General features: G+C 44.0%; 1 protein-coding gene across 4 annotated transcripts in view; it reads right to left on the bottom strand.

The window, feature by feature from the left end:
• The window catches only part of ERAP1 (endoplasmic reticulum aminopeptidase 1), a 74,464-nt gene that overhangs the window by 3,380 nt on the left and 46,706 nt on the right, over positions 1-24,378 (bottom strand). For all 4 annotated transcript variants that reach the window (XM_088444626.1, XM_088444628.1, XM_088444629.1 and 1 more), the window contains 11 exons: positions 20,483-20,637; positions 16,817-16,930; positions 14,599-14,730; positions 12,298-12,429; positions 12,130-12,204; positions 10,564-10,721; positions 8,318-8,397; positions 6,263-6,446; positions 4,355-4,511; positions 4,085-4,269; positions 2,577-2,735 (listed from right to left, as the gene is read on the bottom strand). In XM_088444626.1, coding sequence (XP_088300752.1) covers positions 2,577-2,735; positions 4,085-4,269; positions 4,355-4,511; positions 6,263-6,446; positions 8,318-8,397; positions 10,564-10,721; positions 12,130-12,204; positions 12,298-12,429; positions 14,599-14,730; positions 16,817-16,930; positions 20,483-20,637 — 1,531 coding nt within the window. The remainder of the gene's footprint in view (positions 1-2,576; positions 2,736-4,084; positions 4,270-4,354; positions 4,512-6,262; positions 6,447-8,317; positions 8,398-10,563; positions 10,722-12,129; positions 12,205-12,297; positions 12,430-14,598; positions 14,731-16,816; positions 16,931-20,482; positions 20,638-24,378) is intronic.

Raw genomic sequence — 24,378 nt, 5'->3', positions numbered from 1 at the left:
TCGCATTGGGACGTTCCTTCAGGCCACAAGCTATAACGCCCTGGAAATCAGTCAGGGTGGGAGGACTGGATATAAGATTGATCAGCCCAGACTCAGTGGCCTAGCTCTGGCTGCATGAGTACATGGAAAGTAAAAGCTCAATGACCATCTTGTGCACTGATAAGAGATTCTGCATGGATTGGCTAAGAAGACTGGCAGTAGGCTTTAATAGTGTATAGTTGCCCATGTACAAGTTACACCAAGAAGAAAAAGCAGGTCCAGGTGGAGGAGATGGAGCCTGGTTATGGTTTTGATTCCATCCTACAAATGATATCACTTTGATGTGCAGGTGACACAGGGGAAATTAGCTGTGAGGTTACAGAGCTTTCTGTGCTACTAAAACGTGGTATATCCATGAAGAAAATCTCACACACACCTTTGCTCGCACCGCATGTGTAATTACCTGCAGTTTTCAAGGTTAATTTAATCTCCCCCTTACAGCTGGTGAGTGGTCAGTTAAGCTGGCCACACACTAGACCAACTTTCATCCAACCATCCAACTAGTTGGCTGGTTGAAATGAAAATCTGGTAACGTATGGGAGTAAATGATGATCAGCAATTTGCTTCTAAATGCCAGAAAACAGATGAAAATGGTTGTTCAGACAAGTTTGTTCAAATGTTTGATCTAAACAATTTGTTCAAATAACAGTTTTTGTCCATTTTCCGGCATTTGGGAGCAAATTGCTGATTGTCATTTGCTTTCATACCTTACCAGATTTTCATTCCAACCAATCAACTAGTTGGCTGGTTGGATGTAAGTTGGTCTAGTGGGTGGCCAGCTTTAGGCCAAACTACACCAGTATGAGCAGTCAGTGACCACTTGTTTCTGACACTCCTCCCTAAAACACTGTGGATGACTGGGTGGCAATGTAGGATCATACTGCTGTCATCTCATTCATTGTATTTAATAATATTGGCTCAAGGACTAATTATTTATTTGGTTACAGCTCTGCATACATTAAATAAGTATGGTCCTCAAAATAAAACGGTGTGTTTATATTGATTATTAATGTTTGTTGTTAATAACTGTTTCTAATAATTACGGTCAATGTTGGTATATTTTATGAAATTATTATTATTTTAAGAGTAACCTTCAAGTAATTTTAAAGTCTCACTGCCAGTGTAAACCTCAAACACTGTACTAACATCAAAGTTGTCAGGTTTGCCGAAGAGGAATCCCCTACTGAGGGGTTGTGGTCTTGGGTTTGGAAGAATTCGGGGTGAGAGGCCTGGATATAAGAACTCCTCATCCACAGATCTTGGACGTTGGCAAGACCTGGTCAATGGTGCGGAATCTAACCTGCAGGGAGGTGTTCGCCAGTGACCCCTCCAAGCGGGATATGGGCTTAGCTGCACCCTGCAGGCAGGTCGCGGATCCAAGATACGTGGGAATAGAGACTCGAGATATCAAAGGCCAGGTGAAAGTGCCTAACAAAAGCACTGTTGCACAAGGGGTTTCACCAGAGGTTTGTACTTGAGGAGTACCTCAGAAGTAGTGTACTGACGCACTTTAGCACAACCGGATGGCACTTGAGAGGTACTTGGAAGTGGCACTTGGGAGATACACAATGAGTGGCGTGTGGACGCACTTTTGCACTGCAGGATGGCATACAAGGAATACACAAGGAGTGGCGTGCTGACGCACTTTAGCACAACCAAATGGCACTTGAGAGGTACTTGGAAGTGGCACTTGGGAGATACACAATGAGTGGTGTGTGGACGCACTTTTGCACCGCGGGATGGCACAAAAGGGATATACAGGGAGTGAAGTGCTGATGCACCTTTGCACCATGGAATGGCACAAACAGTGCACACTGGCAGAGTAGTAATAGCACTGTCGCTGGAGGTGAAGCACTCAGGCAAAAGATATTAGTCGCACTGCTGCTCCGGTAGACACTGGTAATTGTACACAGGCAGAGATGTTGGTCGCACTGTTGCTCGAGGAAACACTGGAAACAAACGAGAGAACCAAGGGATCCTGGAACAAGACTCTACTAGCACACTAGGAGTGACAATTGTTGATCAGGCAACTTCCTGTTGCAGGAGTCGGTCCTAAATACCCTCAGGCAGCTGGTCATTGGATCATGGGATCAGCTGGGAGACTGCCGGACTGCCATTGGAGGAGACTGATCAGGTGATATGAACCAATGTGGCTGCGCCCATGCCTGATAACACAGGGGTCAGAACGCACACATGAAAGTCCTACCGGACCAGCCATAACCCACCGCTGCCACTGACGTCTGAACGCCTCTGAGCCTAAAGACACCAGTCCAGTGGTGAGTAAAGGCCGATCCCAGGCCGGATCCTGATAAAAGCTATGGGAGATTTAATTTACCATAGGAGCAAGCGACATCTTGGGAAGAGAGACTGAAACCACACAAATCCAGATAAATGCCTTTGTGTGGGTTAGATTGTCTCCTAGCACCTTCTTGAAAACTCCTACTGTCATTAAAAGTCTTACTGTGCTATGATACACCTGGTTTAGGCTTCAAATCAAAATTAATTCATGACTATTACACATAAAAATAAATCTTTACCATTGCAGCTTGTCTTTATTCTGAGTTATAGTCAAAGCGTATTCAATCAGATGCATTTCACCGGTTGCAGCTGTCTTATATTTTTCAAACAAATAGTCCCATCCTTCAGGTGTTTGCACTCCCACAGAGTAGACAGCCATGACCACATCACGTGGCAAACTAGCAACAACATAACAGAGGTGACGGAACAGAATAATAAACATAATAATGCAGGCATTCGTAGCATGAAAATATAGATCTGTGATGCTGTAATATGGTTATAGAGTCAGGTACAAGGATGAAGGGAATGAGACTTGGAAGTAGGAATGGTATTTTCATTATAATTACACAGTTTAGAATGTGAGGATCACTGGTACCTCATACAACATAGCCTTATGGGATTTATGCTGGTAGTAAGAGGGAGTAAGGAACACCAATGCAATCTTATCGTCAAAAGTTTTTGGAGTATAATTTACTTAGTGAGGGGATAAGCAAAGTTAGTACCACTGATTTTATTATACAGGGAAGAGCAGGGCATCGCTGTTTATAGACATTGTGACAGAGGTTACAGTACTTAGCAGCACTTGCACTATTCTCCAAAAATATGGGGCCGATTGTTTTCTCTTTGCTCCAAATGCACAAACAGACAAGTAAATTGCACCTGGACAAACCATGTAGCAATGCAAGGGGAACAATATTTTTTTTTTTTTGCCTGTAGGATAAATACTGGCTGCTTTTGCATGTAGCTCACAAATACTGGACACAGAGGCTTATTATTAAGAAAGGAGGGGGCCAGTGTGCATTCCCTGTCCGGGGCCCCCTCCTCTCTTCCCGGCTGCCGACCGCGTCACCATAGCAGTAAACTCTGGGCACAGAGTCTAATGCGCAAAACGCTGGGAAATTGGCCACGGCGGCCATTTTCCAGGTGTTTTGTGCATCGCTACAGCTGACGAGGGACTTCGGAGGGGCCCGTATGCACCGCACATCCTGCACCCATTATAAATACGCCCCTGACTGGACAGCTTTATTGGTACACCGCAGCTTAGATTTGGGAGGGGTTTGTCCAAACTCAAATCTAATTCTGCTTCACATTTTAAATCTCCCCCACCTGCAGTGCAACATGGTTTTGCCAAAGTGCAAAGTGACTTCCCTTTTTTTTATTATTTTGCTCCCGACTCAGACTCTATATTACCGCTACTGGCCATATTCGGCGTTTTCTATCACAGTGCTGTAATTAGGGGTGTGAAAGAGTTGCTGCCACACAAAGTGGCTGGCAGGGTCCCGCAGCCGGAATCGCTGCTTCAGTGCCTGTGGACGCTCCAGGCAGGCACACTGAAGCTCTTACAGCCCCCGAAATTACCTGGCTGCCGGCCAGCACCCACAGCATGACGTCATGCTCACAGGGGGGCGTGACCAGCACAGGGAACACAAAAGCCCTGTTACAGCCCTGGTCTATCACACTGGTAAACCTGCCTATCTGTGCGAAGAGACAAATGTTACTATAAAACTGTGTAAGTGATTGGACAGACCTCATGGTACCATTGGACTCCTGCCATTTCTTCAGATACTCCTCAGCCTTCTCTACACATGGCTGGTATTTGCGGAAACATGCAAAAAGAAGCAGGGAGCTGCGTAGCATCCTCTCAGATACTGTGCCGTCATCAGTCCATGACTGTGCATCAATGAGATTGCGGAAAAGGTTTAAAATATACGCCTACGGCAAAGAATGAAATGTAACTCAGTAACTGCATCACACACATCAGATTATTCAATGCACATACTGTAATCACTGTGATCACCTTCATTTGATCTTCAATCTCCTTCATGTCTCTCTTTTCCATTAGCTTATATATAGGAATCAGCTCATCCATTCCTTGGAACACCGGCATAATCTTATCCTCCTTGTTCAAGTATGTTGTTAAACTGAGAGCTTTGTCAATTGGTAGACGTCCAATGCTGGGGAGGGGGGAGCAATTGCATCATAACATATATTATGGTAGGAAGAGGGGGTGGGGGGTCTCAGATAATGCTAGAGAGGGGTAACAGGTTATATACAGTATGCCCAAGGGCGTTTTAAAGGCTGCACACAATGCCAAAGTCTTTACTGCATCAGTGCAAAGCCATCTTACCAAATAGATTATTAGAAAGATGTTGCCGCCAATGAGTATAGGGGGAGCCGCAGAGGCAGACACGGTGGCCAATCAGTCAGTACAGGGTGTGGTGTGGAGCTCCCCCTGCACCAATGATAGGTACACCATTGTACATACCTCTAAGGACTTTTCATTCTTGTAGGATAAGCCTTATGCTGCATACACACGGTCAGATTTTGTTTCATATATGAACGATAACGATTATTAAAATCGTTCAATCGTTCATATCTTTGACATATGGTGCATGCATCGATGAACGATGCGCGTTCCTGCATGTCAGATAACGATATCTGAAATCTGATGTGTTTGCAGTCAGATTTTAACGATTTCATTCATTTTAATACTGTCAGAAATCGTTCAATCGTTCATGAAATCATTAAATCATTCATCTGGCAAATCGGACCGTGTGTATGCACCATTACTTGTTGGGGGCAAAAAGGGGTGTGGTCTCAAAAAAATGAATGTGACTACATAGTGTAATTGGTGTGGCATGGCTGGATCGAGATGTGATTTGGATATATTTCCATTAGTAAATATTGGTACATTGGTGCTAGAATATGTTGTCTATTGAACACATTTCAAATAATAATTGCAATAAAGCTTTCTGTATGCTAACAATTAAACCTAATGATCTTTATTAGTACAGTATTATTGTACATACAATGCAATACAATAACAGACCACTTGCACCTAGTGTGGTAAGGGCAGCTGGACTGCATGGTAGTAAGTGACCACAGGATAAAGTGCTATAGATGAGGAGAGATTACTTTACAGGAGAGGATTCTGCTTCAAGTTAAAGGTTAGATGAGGATTGTCCTCTTCTGGTGTCAATGAGTCTATAATAGTTAACATAAAATATTGTACATATTGCCACTGGCTCCCCTTCCCTTTTAGAACCCAATTTAAGGTTCTCACACTCGTTTACAAAGCCCTCAGCCATTCCTCTCCCATTTACATCTCTGATCTCATCTCCCTTCACTCTCCTGTCCGCCCTCTTCGTTCAACAAATGTACACCGCCTCTCATGCCAATTGATTACTTCCTCCCACTCCCACCTCCAAGATTTTGCCCGTGCTGCTCCCCACCTTTGGAACTCTCTCCCTCTCCCTATCAGACTCTCCTCCTCTTTACAATCCTTCAAATGGGCTCTCAAGACCCACTATTTCATCAAAGCCTTCCAGCTCTCATCCTAACTTGCTGCTACATACTCCTTCCTCCCTGCCTACCCCATCTGTGTCACTCCTGTTTGTCTGTCCTTCCCCCTTAGAATGTAAGCTCCTATGTGCAGGGCCCTCTACCCTCTTGTGCATCTTCTTACTCTACCTTCATCTACTTCTTACTCTCTACCAGGGCACCTAACACTTGGTTGCTTTGTATTGTTGCTTATCTGGGTGTTATGGTCGTGAATGTAGCAATGTATATTATCCATGTCCTGTATTGTATTGTACTGTACTGTAAGTCACTGTAAATCAATCTATTTGTTTAAGTACTTTGTAAGGCGCTGCGGAACACTTGTGGCGCCATATAAATAAATTATAATAATATTTTAGTCTCTTACCTGACAAGCTGAAATGCATTATTAATGAGACTGGCCCGGTCATTGCTGCTAATAGCCGTGTGATCCTCTTTCAGGAGTTGTATCAGCGCATCCCAGCCATCGCCCTCATAATGTACAATGTAGTAGCCATTCATTCCCACATTGAACTTTATCCACTCAACCTCCTCTGCCAGGACCAGCACATCTAGAGCACAAGTATTACAAATACCATGAAAGCACAGAATTTGCAGACGTCTATGGGGCAGATTTGGAGTTGGACACTGCTGCGACCACAAATCAACCTGCCCAGAAAACAAAACTTTGTGCACCATAGAATTGAGAGGTCTATTTACAAAGCCTTGGATGGAGACAAAGTACCAGCCAATCAGCTCCTAACTGCCATGTCACAGCCTGTGTTTGAAAAATTACAGGAGCTGGTTGGTTGGTACTTTATCTCCATTCAAGGCTTAGTAAATAGACCCCTGAGTGCAACGTCGGGCCTCATGTGAAAGTGGAGATTCTGGGGTCGTCCCTTCCTTTTGCTACATGGAGGACAAAAGCAGATTCTTATTAAGGAAGGTTTCGCCACTTAACTTTGCCTTACATTAAAAGAATAACTATTCACACATTTTTATGTAAAATACCATGTAAGAAAATAACTACATACACAATAGCAATTTTATTTGATATATCCCAGTGTTTTAAATTACCCAATAATGATGTTAGAGAACAGGGGGGTGACAGAGATCAGGGGGGCGGGAGGGGGGAGGGGTTATGGAGTAAACATAACATTAAATCTAAAAATACAATATCAGAGTACATAACATAAACTGGACCTTACTGGTGCTCAAAATGCACTTTACTCCGCTATATGAAAGCAGACAGAAGCATGCCATCAGCACTCTCAGCAGGTAATATAGGGATACGTTTAGGAAGCCGGCGGCCGCAATCCCGACCGCCGCCTTCCCGAATCCTCTATCCCGCCAACGGTCTAAATACCGACCGCCGGCTTCCAGACTGCTTCATCCCGACTAGGGCTGAATCACAGGCGTCTAAATGTAGACTCCTGTAATTTGCCCGATGTCGGGAGACCGGCGCCCGGCATCCCGATCGAGCGGATGCCGGGCGCCGCAGCAGACAGCCACAGGGGGGGAGGGTTAGGTTTAGGGCTCCCGGGGGAGACTTAGGGTTAGGCACCCCCCGGGAGGTTAGGGTTAAGCTAGGAAGTGGGAGGGTTAGGGTCAGGCACCCCCGGGGGGGACTTAGGGTTAGGCACCCCCTGGGGGACTTAGGTTTAGGCAGCGGGGAAGGGGGGATTAATATGTACTGTTTGCATTATTTTCTTTTGAAGTACTGCTCCCTATATCAACAAAACCTTCAGTCGATAGCGGTAGTTTAATCCTATCCATACTGCCCATTGCCACGCCCCACAGATGATTTAACAATAATGTATCAAGAACCCCAAATGGACAACCCTTGAAATCTTACATTCCCTGTAAAGCCTCAGTCATGAGCAAGGTGCTCTACATCCAATAACAGGGAATACAGGAAACTATAGTCTACACATTTTACAAATCTAGCAGTGGAAGTAAAATATTTAACTGAATTGCATACAGGTTTAGGCACATACAGTTAAATTCTTTACACGAATAGGCAAAAAGCCTATGTGAGCGTGTGTAATGTCTGATATTGTTCCCAGTAGGTCACCAGCAATAGTCAGGCTACTGTAGGTCTGGGCCTCACCTTCTCCGGCCCCTTTCCACATTTCCATCTGTAATCAGCTGATCCAGGTCCTGAGCTATAACTACTAGCCGGTAAGACAAGCCCTCAATCCAATCCATATAGGTCAACGATAGGCAGCTATGACTCAGTAGCCAAGTCAAAACACGTCATATTAGAGTGTATAACTGTGCACGTATACAGAGAGAAGGAGGTGATGGACATACGAGGGTGCACGTGCCTTAGAAGACTCTAACCAGGTAAGTATATTAGATCAGTAAATGGTATTTGAGCCATTTGTTTAAACACTTTATATTTTTTAAACAATAACATAACATCCCAATGACGAGAACATACCTTTCTTTGTTTTGAGCAAAAACCTTTGAATGGTGTTGGATTTACTAGTGATGTATGTCAATGGAACATGCCACAACAACCTAAAATAATAAAATATAAATGTGGTTAGATAAACAAAAAATAAATTAAAATAAAAAAATCAGAAGATCTATTCCAATCAAAGTACTATATATTCATTCTATGTTCTGGACATAGGAAGCATCCCAGTGTGTATATATATATATATATATATATATATATATATATATATCCAGTCTAAATGTTTAATTCTTTTAGATGTATTGCCAAATCTTAAGTCATGCCAGGAACATTAAAGAGGCTGCAAAGTGTGTTACCATTATGTGATGTGACGCCAAGAGTCACTGGTATCGCCATTATACTGTCAGCACATGAGGACTCAGTCGGCCCAGGCTTCTTTAACAATGCGCATCTGTTCTGGAGTGCTGAGGAACAATGGATGGATTGCGGCTTTAGGTGCTGCAAGTTCATATTACAATATGGCTCCTGCGGGCTCCCAAGTTCAGGTATCACTAGAAATCCCAGGGGAGGGGTCATCCAAATCATAAATGGGTTATTGGGCAATTCAGAAAGAGGGTAATTATCTAAAATAGTCATGTAAGTGATCAGCCCCAACCTGATATTTCTTGAGTGATTAATAGTAAAATGTAAACTAGTGCAGAGATGTGTCAAATCTGAAATACAAACAAAAAGAGTTTTGCGCTAATGTTATATTCAGTATCACTATCTCTATTGGATATGGTAGAATGAACGATCAAGACGCCAATCTATTTAGTTAATAAATCAGTTTATAATATTCTGTATATATAAAAAATGTAACAACAGCAGCAATAACATTAAAACAAAAAACTTCATATAGATTCATCTCCTATTGTTAGCAGTAGATTTAATAATAGAAAACCGCTTGGATATAGTTCCTGTAAATTGTGTGACCTAAGAAATTCTCCTCTAGGCTATCCGTGCTGAATAGGTTTATGCACATGTATAAATTGTCTACATGGGGACCTCATCACATTGACCATAAGGAGGACACAAAGTCCACTCCCTGGTCTCCAGACCTGCAGTAAAGAGCGTCGCCTTGGAAAGCTGTGATGCTGCAGCCATAGCCGGACTTCTGAAGTAACAGGCGGTTCTACGGGGAAAGGTATTTTAAGTCAGCTTAAGACGGCCCCAAGTAGCAAAAGAGACGGGCGAGCAGTCCCTCCAGTCCGCGGATCTCCAGTTGATAACGATAGAGAAGAAAGTATTTTGATGTTAGCGGTCACTCCAAAATGGTAATCCAGTCGCAGCATAAGTTTTACTAACGCGTTTCACTTCCTTATTGGAGGCTTTATCAAAGAGCATCTTTTTTATATATATTATAAACTGATTTATTAACTAAATCGATTGGCGTCTTGATCGTTCATTTTACCATATCCAATAGAGATAGTGATACTTAATATAACATTAGCGCAAATCTCTTTTTGTTTGGATTTTGGTCACGTGTTTGAGCTTACACAGGCTCATAATTTGTTTTGCTGCTTATTAAACTCACCATATATACATTTCAGATTAGCTCTTGCTAAGTGTGTTCTTGTTAAAATCTGAAATAGCAAATGGGTACATCGTACACCTTTCATTCAGGACATCCACTTTCTTTGTTTGTGCAGAACTTCTTTTTCCTTAGGCAATTTTACACCAGTCCCTCAGACACATCTATTTCAGTTTATAATAATGGTAAAACCGATATGATATGATAGTTACGGCTGAGTATGTCTTATTCAGCTGTAGGATCTGAAAATCACCGCAATAAAACATTCAGACACAATGGGGGGAATTCAATTCAACGCAAATTGAATAGCGCCGGGAGGGAGCTGCCGGAGCTATTCAATTCAGTGCGCTGTTATGTCGAAGAATACTGGTTCTTGCGACTTCACATGGGTGTTTAGGTGCGAGAACAGGCATTCTCTGACTAAAGTGCCGGGCCCATGGCTGCTAGTGCTGCGCTAAGCAGGAAAACAGCTGCGCGCCCGGCACTTTTGTCGGATTTCTCCTCGCATCCCCATGGGGGTATGAGAAAAAATCCTTAGCCCGCCCAAACACCGCGTTGAATTGAATAGCTTTGGGAGCTCCCTCCCACAGTTATTCAACATCGCATTGAATTGAATTCCCCCCAATGTGGACTAATTAGATCTATTGGCAGTGTCTTATGTACATGAGCCCTAATAATAGTTGTGTATACACCTTACCCAGCTGATTCAGAGTCTCTATCACCCTTCTGATAATGTTCTTGCTGTATGTGGACATACTTTCCTTTCACTGTTACAGTAATTAATGGGAAACCTTTCTGTAGAGTCCATGTGTTCATCATAGACTTCACATCAATGATGTTACCCTTTGTCCAGTGCTGTAAAGAGGAATATTATTATTACTGCTTATTTAGATAGCAACAATAATTTTACATAGAGCCGCACAGTATGTTAAAACAGTTTCCTTCAGATATTATATTAAATAGGCAATGATATAAGCACTCAGAGATCAATAAATCCACAAAGAACAGGTACTGCTATGAACAACAGTCCCTGCTCTTTAATGGAGCTCTAAGAACTTTAACAATCTCACTGCTCTATGAATGATCTTGTTACTTGTGTTGTGTAGACTGTATATCTTTAGTATGGTTAAAAGCTTTTGTGGTTTTTGCTCTTTTTTTTATCTTTTAATACCTCTCTATGCTACCGCCTCATTAGTTTTAGTGTAATGACTGCTCAGGTTTAGTAAGATGTATGAAAAATATATGTGTAACATGGCAGAGCAGCACCACTCATTGATCATTATCATTGCTTAATGTTATTATTAGTTTAGTGACAACAATTTACACAATGCTGTAAAAATTCACCATATTTAGGCAAAATCCTTTATTTCAGCAGGACAGCTGGCATGCAATAAGCACTGGAGGAGAAAGCACAGGAGATAAGGAGAAAAGGTTGAAGGGGGTCCTGTTCAGTGGCGGCTCCTACCTTTACGTTTGGGGAGGGCTGCCGCTGCATGGGATTCCTCACGATGACGTTATTCAGGCGTCGGATTTAAGCAGCCGCCAGCTTCAATTTGCCTGCATGCACAGTTGACCTAAAACAGCTTCTAGGGACTGCATAGTTTGCAGCCCCTAGAAGCTCTGTAAACCCAGCGGTTGGCAGTGTGGCGTTTTCTTGGTAGGTAGGGCATGGGATGCTCATTATGGACCTACGGTATCTGTGTCAGACGCAAAGTGGCTGTAATTGCGGGATGCCACAGAAGGCTGATTTACTACATGCTAATGTGAGGATCCGCTTGGCTTCAAGTGAGAAGCCGCACCCCCCTCTGTTTTTCTCTCCGCAGCAGTAACTGTCATCATTAGCACTGGTACTTGCACCAGCCCCATGCTAGGTGCAAGAGATCTGTCAGAAACAGGCGTTCACTTGCCATGAGCAGGCCTCAGAATAGCACGGAACTCTAGCTACACAACCACGGCACTCCCACAAAACGGATCTCTTACGTACTACTGCAACTTTGCCACCAAATTTCTGCCCAGGAATGGCCATTTCACGCAAAAAAAATATCCCGCCAACATCCGTTCAATTCAGAATCGCCTGAAGATACCTAAAAATTTGTAAATTTCTGTGCAGTTTGCTAATCCTCGCTATTTGTAGCTGTATACAGAGCCGCATCCAACACAGAATCAGGCCTTACATGTGTAGTTATTATAATATGAGCATACAGATTGCTATATTGAAAGATAAACTACAATAACATTATAAAATGTACTGTATTTAACTTACAGATTTTGGCCGATCTTTCCCACAGAATCCAATTGTTTCCTTATTACCACTGGCAGTCTCTTCTGAAGGACAAATCTGATATTGATAATTGAAGAAAAATAAAATTACTGCAATTCTATATTGAGCTCCCAAAACACGATTTATGAACATTACTGTGAGGGCACTTACGTCAGTCATACTGTTCCATAAGTCTTCATTTATTGCATTACGATAGCTAAAACGACGCAAGTACTGAATGATGCCAACTTCAAAACTTTCAGCGCCCATGTAATCCTGCAGCATGTTCAGAATGCAGGCACCCTGCAATATATGTAATGTTATTCATAAGGGAATATTTAGTAATAATATTATCAAAAGGAACTTTTGATAATAATATTACTTTTTTTCAGTGGATTAAACATAGTAAAATCCCATTGTGGCGAGATCAGGGGTGTCAGGCATTTCGGATAAAGGTGTAGCCTGAGGGGTGTCAGGCATTTCGGATAAAGGTGTAGCCTGCTGGACACTCCCTTCTCACCAGCTTGTGTAGTATAGTGTGTACTAGTAGACTGCGATTATCCTTCTGATTATATCTGTATATATTGTAGTATACTGTATAATTGGGTATATATTCTTAAATGTTGCCTTTGCAGGAAATGCGTCTATTTGCGACCACCGGGTGACGCGCTGGGTCACGTCTGGTCTGTACAGATATGCTAGAGCCAAGTGACACGTGGTGACCTCGATGATGTAAGGCCTGGGGAAGGTCCCAAGGTGAATAAAAGTCACCAGGGATGTTTTCAATGATGACACTAGTTGCTCAAATCAATTTGTTGGCTCATCACAGGTGCATTTACGGAAGGGGTTAATCTAGACTAGGAAAAAAAAAAAATTCCCCCCGCACACCATAATGAAGCAGCAATGAGACCTATATCCTGTGTCCTAGTCACACACAGATATACAAGTGTCGCATATCAGTTTTATGCAGCACAGTCTCCTGGTGCATTCTAGTCGCATAGCACTGTAACTTAGACACATTTTAGTCAATGAAAAGACACACATCTAAGGGCATTGCACAAGACTGACCAGTTGGTTGGCAAGGCAAAAATAGCTAAACGTTACCCTGGTATCCTCACAACAATACCACTGCCTTATATGTGTTGGTCCTTACTCTGAACCTTCGTCTTCTGTGTTTTAGAGGCCCATTAGGAGCAATGCACAAACAGAGCCCTATTGCCTGGCCTGCCTCATTTCCCTCTCTTCATGTCACTACAGCCGCTGTCATTTCATTTAATTTGATTTGTGGCCCAACAATGGGAACTGGCTCATTTTGCGGCCCATTTCAAATTGGTCACTCCCCCATGGGTGCCAATTCCCTTAGGGAGTCCAACAATATGGATGGCTGGGATTCCGGAGGAGGACACCCCAAAGGTAAGGTAACTGTTCACAAGGGGCTCGGGATGGTTTGTAAACTTTTCACTCAAAAAGGGAATCCAGTTTTACGGCTACTTATTACAGCTACATTCGTGTGCAAAACATTTAGGTAACTATATCATTTCATTGCAAGGAAAGTGCTTTTATAATCTGCAAATAACATACATTTGTTGGAGAAAGATAAACAATGTATGTTACTTATAGTTTACTCTAATTTATTCTACAGGGTCATTTTATTTTATTTTTTTAAATTTTAAAAATAAATCCTCTTTTTGAAAGTCCTGGACTATATAGAGCACTGTGTAAAAACCACATATGTAGTATCCTTGTTTTCCGGTCATAATCCAAACAGTCGGGATGCCGGCGCCGGAATCCTGACACCTGTCAGAAACCTGGCACTGGCATCCCGATGGTAAGTACTGGAGATGGGGGAGGGTTATGGGTTAGGCGCTAGAGGGAGGGTTAGGGTTAGGCACTAGGAGGAGGGTTAGGGTTAGGCACTAGGGGGAGGGTTAGGCACTAGGAGGAGGTTTGGGCACTAGGAGGAGGGTTAGGGTTAGGCACTAGAGAGAGGGTTAGGGTTAGGCACTAGAGGGAGGGTTAGGCACTAGGGGGAGGGTTAGGGTTAGGCACTAGAGGGAGGGTTAGGCACTAGGGGGAGGGTTAGGCACTAGGGGGAGGGTTAGGGTTAGGCACTAGAGGGAGGGTTAGGCACTAGAGGGAGGGTCAGGGTTAGGCACTAGGGGGAGGGTTAGGCACTAGGGGGAGGGTTAGGGTTAGGCACTAGGGGGAGGGGTTAGGCACTAGGGGGAGGGTTAGGGTTAGGCACTAGGGGGAGGGTTAGGCACTACGGGGAGGGTTAGGGTTAGGCACTACGGGGAGGGTTAGGGTTAAACACCAGGAAGGGAGGGTTAGGGGTAGGGAGAGGGGGAGGGTTAGGATACTGACCGACTAGTTTCAGAATCCTAACCCTGTCAGAGACAGGACAGAGAGACAAGCAAAAGAGAAATCTGCAACTGAATAAATGGCAAATGTGTTACAATAACAATACATCACCTTATCATAGGAGACTTCGTCGAACATCTCATGTATCTGTTCAGGGTTTTCCACAGGTGTAGACACAGCATGAGAGGAATTTAATGAGTCTACTTCCATGGCACTAAAACATTTGTCCAGGAACCTGTCCTCCTGAAGGAAGACACCAAAAGTAAGAGGTTCATACAAGGGGATTTCCACTGTCAGGTGATTTTATTTTATTGCCTCGTACATGCTCTAGTGAAACTTATTTGCAAATACATTAATCTTTGTCTCCCTACTTTTTAGATACATATTTATATCACCAGGTAGAGTTGTATATTCTAGATGCCCTGGGATGAAGCACAAAGCTACTCTGACCCCAGGTCAATGGAAATAAACCAAGAAGGCTGGCAGAGGAAATCACAGCGATAAAGCAATGTATGGAGCAAAAGTTTCATGCATAAACCAATACTTTAAAAAACAAAAGTAGAAAGGGGCATATCTATAATGGGAGCATGGTGTGCGGGGCACACGGACCCCTGAGTCAAGGGCAGCCAACACCACTCGGCCTGCACCCATAGGGCTATTTCACACTTGCCGGTTTTGGCCGGCCGGCAAAAAAAAGTTCAGAAACTTGTGCCGTGTCCGTGCCGTCCAAGCAAGGCAGTGGAGTATAGGAAACAATGTTTCCTTACACACACACACCGGCCAGCTTGTACTGCAGCTGCTGTGCATGCCCAGTAGAAGAAGGAAAGAAAAAAAACACATTAAAAACGTCTCAAAGCCGTTCCATGTGAAAGTGCCTGAAAAAAAACGTCCGGCTTCTGCCTGTTTTATGGCCAGCAGGCAAAAACCGGCAAGTGTGAAATAGCCCATAGACTATACTTTTTCACCAACACTGCAGAAATCACCAGAAAAATGGCACCAGCGCCATTTTCTTGTAGATTTTTCATGCACAGTACCATTAGTCTACTCCTACATGTGCCAATGCGAGAGGGGGGCCGCATCAAGTCTACACACTGGCCCCATCCTCTATAAAAACACCTATGGCACCTGTATTCATTTCTATAAATGTTTACTAATAATATTTACTAATTTGTGCTAAAATTTCTTTTAACTCCATAGAAATTAAAAAAAAAATTTTTTTTTACTATACAGGTATATACATATCTCTGTATGTTCTGTATAATATTGTACACATGTGCAAGGTTGTATTATTTAAAATTGGCTTCATGTCTGAAAGTATTATGCAAAATACTGTTACTTGATGGGACACAGCACAGATTTTTATTTTTTTCGTAATAGTTGCTAAATTGAATACTGCAAAATTGGTTTTATCTACTATGCTGCAATTATATCCAGGGCTATACTGCAATTATAATATGCAATTAAACTACTGTAAATAGCTGCTAAGCAATTCATCTAAACATATGAATTCATAAATACGGTACCCAATGCTCAGATTTCTGATTAATGTATTGCTTGCTTCCTATTGGGCTACAGAAAAATCATCCTGCTGCTCCTTACACATACTGTACACTTGGTAATAATAATGGTCTGATAAAAGCACAGTACTACACATACTGTACACTTGGTAATAATAATGGTCTGATAAAAGCACAGTACTACACATACTGTACACTTGGTAATAATAATGGTCTGATAAAAGCACAGTACTACACATACTGTACACTTGGTAATAATAATGGTCTGATAAAAGCACAGTACTACACATACTGTACACTTGGTAATAATAATGGTCTGATAAAAGCACAGTACTACACATACTGTACACTTGGTAATAATAATGGTCTGATAAAAGCACAGTACTACACATACTGTACACTTGGTAATAATAATGGTCTGATAAAAGCACAGTACTACACATACTGTACACTTGGTAATAATAATGGTCTGATAAAAGCACAGTACTACACATACTGTACACTTGGTAATAATAATGGTCTGATAAAAGCACAGTACTACACATACTGTACACTTGGTAATAATAATGGTCTGATAAAAGCACAGTACTACACATACTGTACACTTGGTAATAATAATGGTCTGATAAAAGCACAGTACTACACATACTGTACACTTGGTAATAATAATGGTCTGATAAAAGCACAGTACTACACATAATAAGCAGTTTATAAAGAGAATGTGAAATGCATTTCACTTTGCTTTTATTTACTGTGATACATCACTTTCATAACAAAAGTCTGACAATGAACTACAGGAAAACCCAACTCACAACTTGTAGCTCTGGGTAAGTAATGTTGACAGCAATATACTCCATGAATTTAGCAAATCCTTCATTCAGCCACAGATCATTCCACCACTCCATTGTTACCAGGTTCCCAAACCACTAATGAGGAAATAAAACCACAGTTATAAATCAAGAATGTTCACACTCTACAAAATGTAAGAGAGAAAAAAAAAAAGACAACCCCCCTCCCAAAACTAAACTCAATACTCAATACAAAGTTGATAGACACACGGGTTTAGCTATAGTGGGTGCCTTTGTAATGGTACCTGCATTAATTTGTAGTATTAATGTAGTATTAATGGTTACTAGGCTTAGGAGGCCCGGACACAGGTCATATACCAAGTTATCAGAAGTGCCTACTAAACAATTGGTTCTGACCCGCTGCAGTCATAAATTGGGTGACATTCCATTTTCTTTGAATGATGTGTATAGTGGAAGCTATAATGGTAAATGGGGTCTGTAAAGTGGCATAATCTGAATTGGGCACTGTAATGTGGTATAATATGAACTGGAGGACACTGTCATATGGCATAATATGATTTGGGGCACTGTGATGTGGCCTAATATAAATTGGGGGCACTGAAATGTTGCACGATATGTACTGTGTGCACTTCAATGTTGCATAATATGAAATTGGGCCACTATAATGTGGCATAATATGAACTGGAGGTCCTACAATTTGGCATTATGAACTGAGGACACTTTAATGTGATATAATATGTACTGGGGACAATGTATGGCATAATGCGAATTGGCAGAGCCAGCCCTAGGCATTATAATCAAATGCATAGGGCGACTGGAATGCGTAGGGAGCATTCTAGGGCTCTGCCGCTGCCCCCCAGCGCCTGCCACTGCGCCCCTCCCCCACCTTCCCACCCCCACGCCAGCCGCTGCCCCATCCTTTGCCACTGTGCAATTAGAGCAGTCGTGGACCTGGCAGAATCCAGTGACATGACATGAAGAGAGACACGCAGCATTTCCAATATTGCGCCGAGGCAATCACAGCTCTCGGAACAGCAGTCGCTCCTGATTGGCTGAATCAGGAGCAACCACTCCTGATTGGTTGCTGGTCTGCGAGCTGTGATTGGCTCATGGCCGGCGTCATATTGAAAATGCCGGGGCTCTCTCTTCATGTCATGACAGTTACTGGATGACTGCCCGGTCCACGACTGCAATGTTACAGTTGGGCCAAATCATGCAGTCACCCCTCTCGACAACCTGCCTGAGACCATGGAGTTGAGGACTACTGGTGAGTTAATGAAGCCTGGAACCAAACTGTTTATTGAACTGTGATCAAGTACCCATTGTAAATCTGTAGTCTGGGAGGAATGGGACTGGAGCGGTTTGTCTGTGCACTCCATATAGAGGAAGTAGGATTATACAGTAGTTCTGATTTAGGTCATATGTGTGCAACATGTGGGGGAGGTTTCCTGACCCGCTATGGAATGTACTCCGCTGATTGGCATGTGTGAGTAGCCATGTTAGTTATTTATATATATATATATTTATTTTTATCATCGAACACACAATAATAGATATACTATATGTATTTTATAGCCATATGTTGTCAGCAACATCCTCCGTCAGCGCTGCATGCAGGGCCGCCGGGGGATATCGTTAGTGAATGCCAAGCTGCCAAATGCAGCATGGTCCCCGCCGTTGCTCCGTCACTGCCGGCATCTGCAAGTGTGTATTGCAGATGCCGATACCAGGTCCATTCGCTGTCGAGGTTGGGCACACTAGACATTGTCCAGTGTGTACCCGGCTTTAAATGGGTGGTGGGAGTATCTGCTAGGGGGCACCAGTCAAATTTTGCCTAGGGCACCAAATTGGCTATGGCCGACTCTCCGAATTGGGGGGCACTATGTGGCAGCAATACAATGTGGCATATTGTGAAGCTGGCACTACAAAAGGACATACCAATAACTAAGATACTACTATGGGACATAAAATGAACTATGGCACTACAAAAGGACATACCAATAACTAAGATACTACTATGGGACATAAAATGAACTATGGCACTACAAAAGGACATACCAATAACTAAGATACTACTATGGGACATAAAATGAACTATGGCACTACAAAAGGACATACCAATAACTAAGATACTACTGTGGGGCATAAAATTAACTATGGCACTACAACAGGACATACCAATAACTGAGATACTACTATGGGACATAAAATGAACTATGGCACTACAAAAGGGCAAACCAATAACTAAGATACTACTGTGGGACATACAATTAACTATGGCATTAGTATAGGGCATAAAATGAACAACTGCTGCAGAGAAAGGTGTCTCTGATAGAAAGGGGGGCTATAATAGTGTCAAATACATTTTAGATGCTTTCTTAGTACCCCTGCCATCAGCTGAGTCTACAATGTTAGGTCGCTACAAAAAATAAAATAAAAAATGATGAGTTATTTCACCCATCGTCTCTTCAGCATCATTTTCCTGTGTTTCGGCATCAGCACCCCATTCCTGTGTCTTTACTCCAACACCACCCGCTTGTCTCTCCAGCTTACCCCCTTGTGTCCCTCACCAACAGTTCCCTGCCCCTGTGTCTCCTCTCTCACCAGCAGCTTATCCCCCCATGTCCCTCTAGTAGCAGCTCCCTGCCCCTGTGTCTCCTCTCTCACCAGCAGCTTATCCCCCCATGTCCCTCTAGTAGTAGCTCCCTGCCCCTGTGTTTCCTCGCCCACCAGCAGCTTATCCCCCCCCTCATGTCCCTCTAGCAGTAGCTCACCTTCGTGCCTGCCCTGGCCCTTGCTCCTCTTCATGGCTCCTCAGTGCACTATGCAGCAGCTGTGAAGGCATGACGTCACATATGCTGTGCCGCAATAAGAGCCGCCGGGACGCAGGGCCAGGAGGAGGAACATGAAGCCGGAAAGAGAGGATGGGGAGGCGGCCGCCACCAAACATTGGTACTCTGTCTGTAGGACTTCCATTCAGGGACGTGGCAGAGTTCCACCTTCCATTAGAGCTGACAGAACTCAGTTCCACCCCGCTCCTGCCTACATTAACCCCTGGGCATGCCGCATATAATTTTAATCAGCAGAAGCTGCTTGTGTTTCCTATTTGCATTGATGTGCGAATAAGATTCATCACAAGGTAAAAAGGTCGCACAAAAAGACGTTCAGCGCTACAGAGTCACATGGAGTTCATGCGTTATGTGTAGCGCAACTTATAGCGCACGGAGGATAGATGTATGCGGACATATCTGTAGCACGTTAACCCCTTTGTCTTAATGACTGATGAAAAATGGCAGTTCATTCTGGCAATTACTTTCTATAACACCATAGCAGTACAGCGTTCCAGATCCCGTCTCAATTATTACCGTATTGGGATGCTGCCGAATTGTCTCCTCCCTATCATTTGCAAACTGACTACCATTAGACAGGAAATGTAAGCAGGGAAGAGATAACAAACAAATGAACATTCATATTACATCAGCAATCGTGGTATACATGTAATCATTATATACTGCAGTATAATTGGAAATGGTGCACTTGAATAGCTTGCCGAATGTGGTATAAAACCCTTTTTATTGTAATAATTACACTATTTATCTCCGGGTGGAGCAATATACTGCATTTACAGGGACATAGATAAATACACGCACATATCTTGTGTCTACCCACCTGGTGAGCCAGCTCATGAGCGATCACCATTGTAATCCAGAGTTTATTAGATGCTGTAGATGTCTTAGGATCATACAGTAATGAGGACTCCCTGTAAGTTGTCAGCCCCCAGTTTTCCATTGCACCAGACTGAAAGTCAGGAATTGCAGCAAGATCTAAAGAAACAACATTGAATCGTCATACAGAATAATACATAATAATTACCAGTTACTTATATAGCGCCAGAATATTCTGTTGCGCTTTACAATTGGGAACAAACAATAATAGAACAAGACTGGTTAATACCAGACAGACACAGAAATAAGTTTACAATCTATATGGAAATAGTGTCAGGCCTGGGTATGATTTGTCCTCAGATTTAGGTTCAGTAGCTGGGGGGCTGGGGTGAGTTGGAGGCAAGAGACGAGGAGGCAATATATAAGTATATAAGTCTTCCTCATAGGCTACTCACAGATGGCGAGACCTACTCCCAGGGGTGGAGTCTAATCCACTTTATGGTATTCACCAGTGACCCCTCAAAGCGGGATGTGGGTTTTGCTGCACCAAGTGAACAGGTCGCGGTCCCCGAAGTAGGTATCTGAGAGTAGCAAGAAGACAAGGGACAAGACCACAAAAGTACTGGAGGGATAACTGGACGAACTAGCAAAATGGGGCAGTTGCCAATAGCGATGGGGACAACTCTGGAACTCCAGATGTTTGCCACGGATAACTGCACTGGGGAACCAGATGCTGTATGGTGAGTAGTATTGCTTGATAGATCCGTTCGCTGAATAGTGGAGACAAGACCCTGGGTATCCAGACGCTAAATAGCGACAGGTAACAGCTTGGTGATTTTGATAATATGTAAAGGAGGGCTCGGGTAACCGGGTCTCCAGACGCTGTATAGCGTTGAATGACAGCAGACCAGACGCTGTATAGCGATGGGTAACAGCTTAGAGTGAACCAGACGCTGTATAGTAATTGGTAACAGCTTCGAGTGGACCAGACGCTGTATTGCGATGGATGGCAGCTTCGAGTGAACCAGACGCTGTATAACGATGGATGACAGCTTCGAGTGAACCAGATGCTGTATTGCAATGGATGGCAGCTTCGAGTGAACCAGACTCTGTATTGCAATGGATGGCAGCTTCGAGTGAACCAGACGCTGTATTGCGATGGACGGCAGCTTTGAGTGAACCAGACGCTGTATAGTGAAGGATGACAACTTCGAGTGGACCAGACGCTGTATAGCGATGGATGACAGCCTCGAGTGAACCAGACGCTGTATTGCGATGGACGGCAGCTTTGAGTGAACCAGACGCTGTATAGTGATGGACGGCAGCTTTGAGTGAACCAGACGCTGTATAGTGATGGATGACAACTTCGAGTGGACCAGACGCTGTATGGCGATGGATGACAGCCTCGCGTGAACCAGACGCTGTATTGCGATGGACGGCAGCTTTGAGTGAACCAGACGCTGTATAGCGATGGATGACAGCTTTGAGTGAACCAGACGCTGTATAGCGATGGATGACAACTTCGAGTGAACCAGACACTGTATTGCGATGGACGGCAGCTTTGAGTGAACCAGACGCTGTATAGCGATGGATGACAGCTTTGAGTGAACCAGACGCTGTATAGCGATGGATGACAGCTTTGAGTGAACCAGACGCTGTATAGCGATGGATGACAGCTTTGAGTGAACCAGACACAGTATGATGATGTGAATCACAGGGGTTGCAACTTGATAGAGAACACCAGGAAATAGTGTTGAGCCTAGGATGCAGTCTCAGCAAATGAACACTAGAGAAGCGAGGTTGCACAGGCAACTTCCTGTACCAAGAGTCAAACTAAAATACGTCTAGGTAGCTGGTCATTGGTCGAATGATTCAGTTGGCCGACCACAGGCTACCATTGGAGGATACCAATCAGATGACACGAAGCAACGTGGCAGCGTCCATGTCCACGCCAGTGGTAACAAAGACGCGCACATGAGGATTCTAGCGGACCCTGGGGAGAATACTCAGCCACTACCAGTTCCTAGGCCTGACATCCAGACGCCTCAGAGCACACAGACGCCGACGCAGGGGTGAGTAGCGGACGATCCCAATCTGCATCCTGACCAGTGCCAGATTAAGGTCCACATGGGCCTGGAGCTGAAATTTATGAAGGGCCTATTGTAGGGGTGAGCGGGTTCGGATTTCTGAAATCCGAACCCCCCCGAGCCCCCCCGATCCGAGTCCGATCCGAGTCAGGCTCGACTTTTCCCGCCTGACTCGGATCTGAAATCGAGGCAAAACGTCATCATCCCGCCTTCCGAGTCTCGCGGGTTTTGGATCCTATATAAGGTACCCGCGTCGGCGCCATTTTCTCACTCGGCTGTGGACAGTGAAGAGGGAGGGTGGGAGTTAGGGCTGTGTAGTGTAGTGTAGTGTAGTGCTGCTGTTGTCCACTACTTCAAAGTCCATAGGGGCTGGCTGTGTTGTGCTGTGCTGCTGTTGTTAATAGGGGCTGTGTCCACTACTTCAAAGTCCATAGGGGCTGGCTGGACTGTGTTGTGCAGTCAGTTCTCCATAGGGGCTGTGTCCACTCCAAAGTCCTGTGCAGTGTCCCAGTCCTAAAGGGGTGCTGTAGTGTTGTCCAGGGGGTGCTCTGTCCATCAGGGGTGCTCCCCCCAAGTGCTAAAAAAATAATATATTTTCTGTGTTTGTGAATTGTGTGCGCAGTAGCCGCACGTGCATCAACAAAGTAGTGCCAAGCGTGCGCCTGTGTCATAAGGAAAGGGCCGGCTGGCTTGACCGTTAAAGGGTGCTGTAACCCCCGAAAGTACACTCCAATCCAAACCAAAAAAAAATTATTTTCTGTGTTTGTGAATTGTGTGCGCAGTAGCCGCACGTGCATCAACAAAGTAGTGCCAAGAGTGCGCCTGTGTCATAAGTAAAGGGCCGGCTGGCTTGACCGTTAAAGGGTGCTGTAACCCCCAAAGTACACTCCAGTCCAAACCAAAAAATAAATTATTTTCTGTGTTTGTGAATTGTGTGCGCAGTAGCCGCACGTGCATCAACAAAGTAGTGCCAAGCGTGCGCCTGTGTCATAAGTAAAGGGCCGGCTGGCTTGACCGTTAAAGGGTGCTGTAACCCCCGAAAGTACACTCCAGTCCAAACCAAAAAAAAATTATTTTCTGTGTTTGTGAATTGTGTGCGCAGTAGCCGCACGTGCATCAACAAAGTAGTGCCAAGCGTGCGCCTGTGTCATAAGTAAAGGGCCGGCTGGCTTGACCGTTAAGGGTGCTGTAACCCCCGAAAGTACACTCCAGTCCAAACCAAAAAAAAAATTATTTTCTGTGTTTGTGAATTGTGTGCGCAGTAGCCGCACGTGCATCAACAAAGTAGTGCCAAGCGTGCGCCTGTGTCATAAGTAAAGGGCCGGCTGGCTTGACCGTTAAGGGTGCTGTAACCCCCGAAAGTACACTCCAGTCCAAACCAAAAAAAATATAATTTTCTGTGTTTGTGAATTGTGTGCGCAGTAGCCGCACGTGCATCAACAAAGTAGTGCCAAGAGTGCGCCTGTGTCATAAGTAAAGGGCCGGCTGGCTTGACCGTTAAAGGGTGCTGTAACCCCCAAAGTACACTCCAGTCCAAACCAAAAAAAAAATTATTTTCTGTGTTTGTGAATTGTGTGCGCAGTAGCCGCACGTGCATCAACAAAGTAGTGCCAAGCGTGCGCCTGTGTCATAAGTAAAGGGTCGGCTGGCTTGACCGTTAAGGGTGCTGTAACCCCCGAAAGTACACTCCAGTCCAAACCAAAAAAAAAATTATTTTCTGTGTTTGTGAATTGTGTGCGCAGTAGCCGCACGTGCATCAACAAAGTAGTGCCAAGCGTGCGCCTGTGTCATAAGTAAAGGGCCGGCTGGCTTG

The sequence above is a fragment of the Taudactylus pleione genome, unplaced genomic scaffold (genome assembly GCF_031769625.1).
Source record: "Taudactylus pleione unplaced genomic scaffold, aTauple2 ptg000370l, whole genome shotgun sequence".
NCBI classification, from domain to species: domain Eukaryota; kingdom Metazoa; phylum Chordata; class Amphibia; order Anura; family Myobatrachidae; genus Taudactylus; species Taudactylus pleione.
This window is presented reverse-complemented; position numbering and strand designations above follow the sequence as displayed.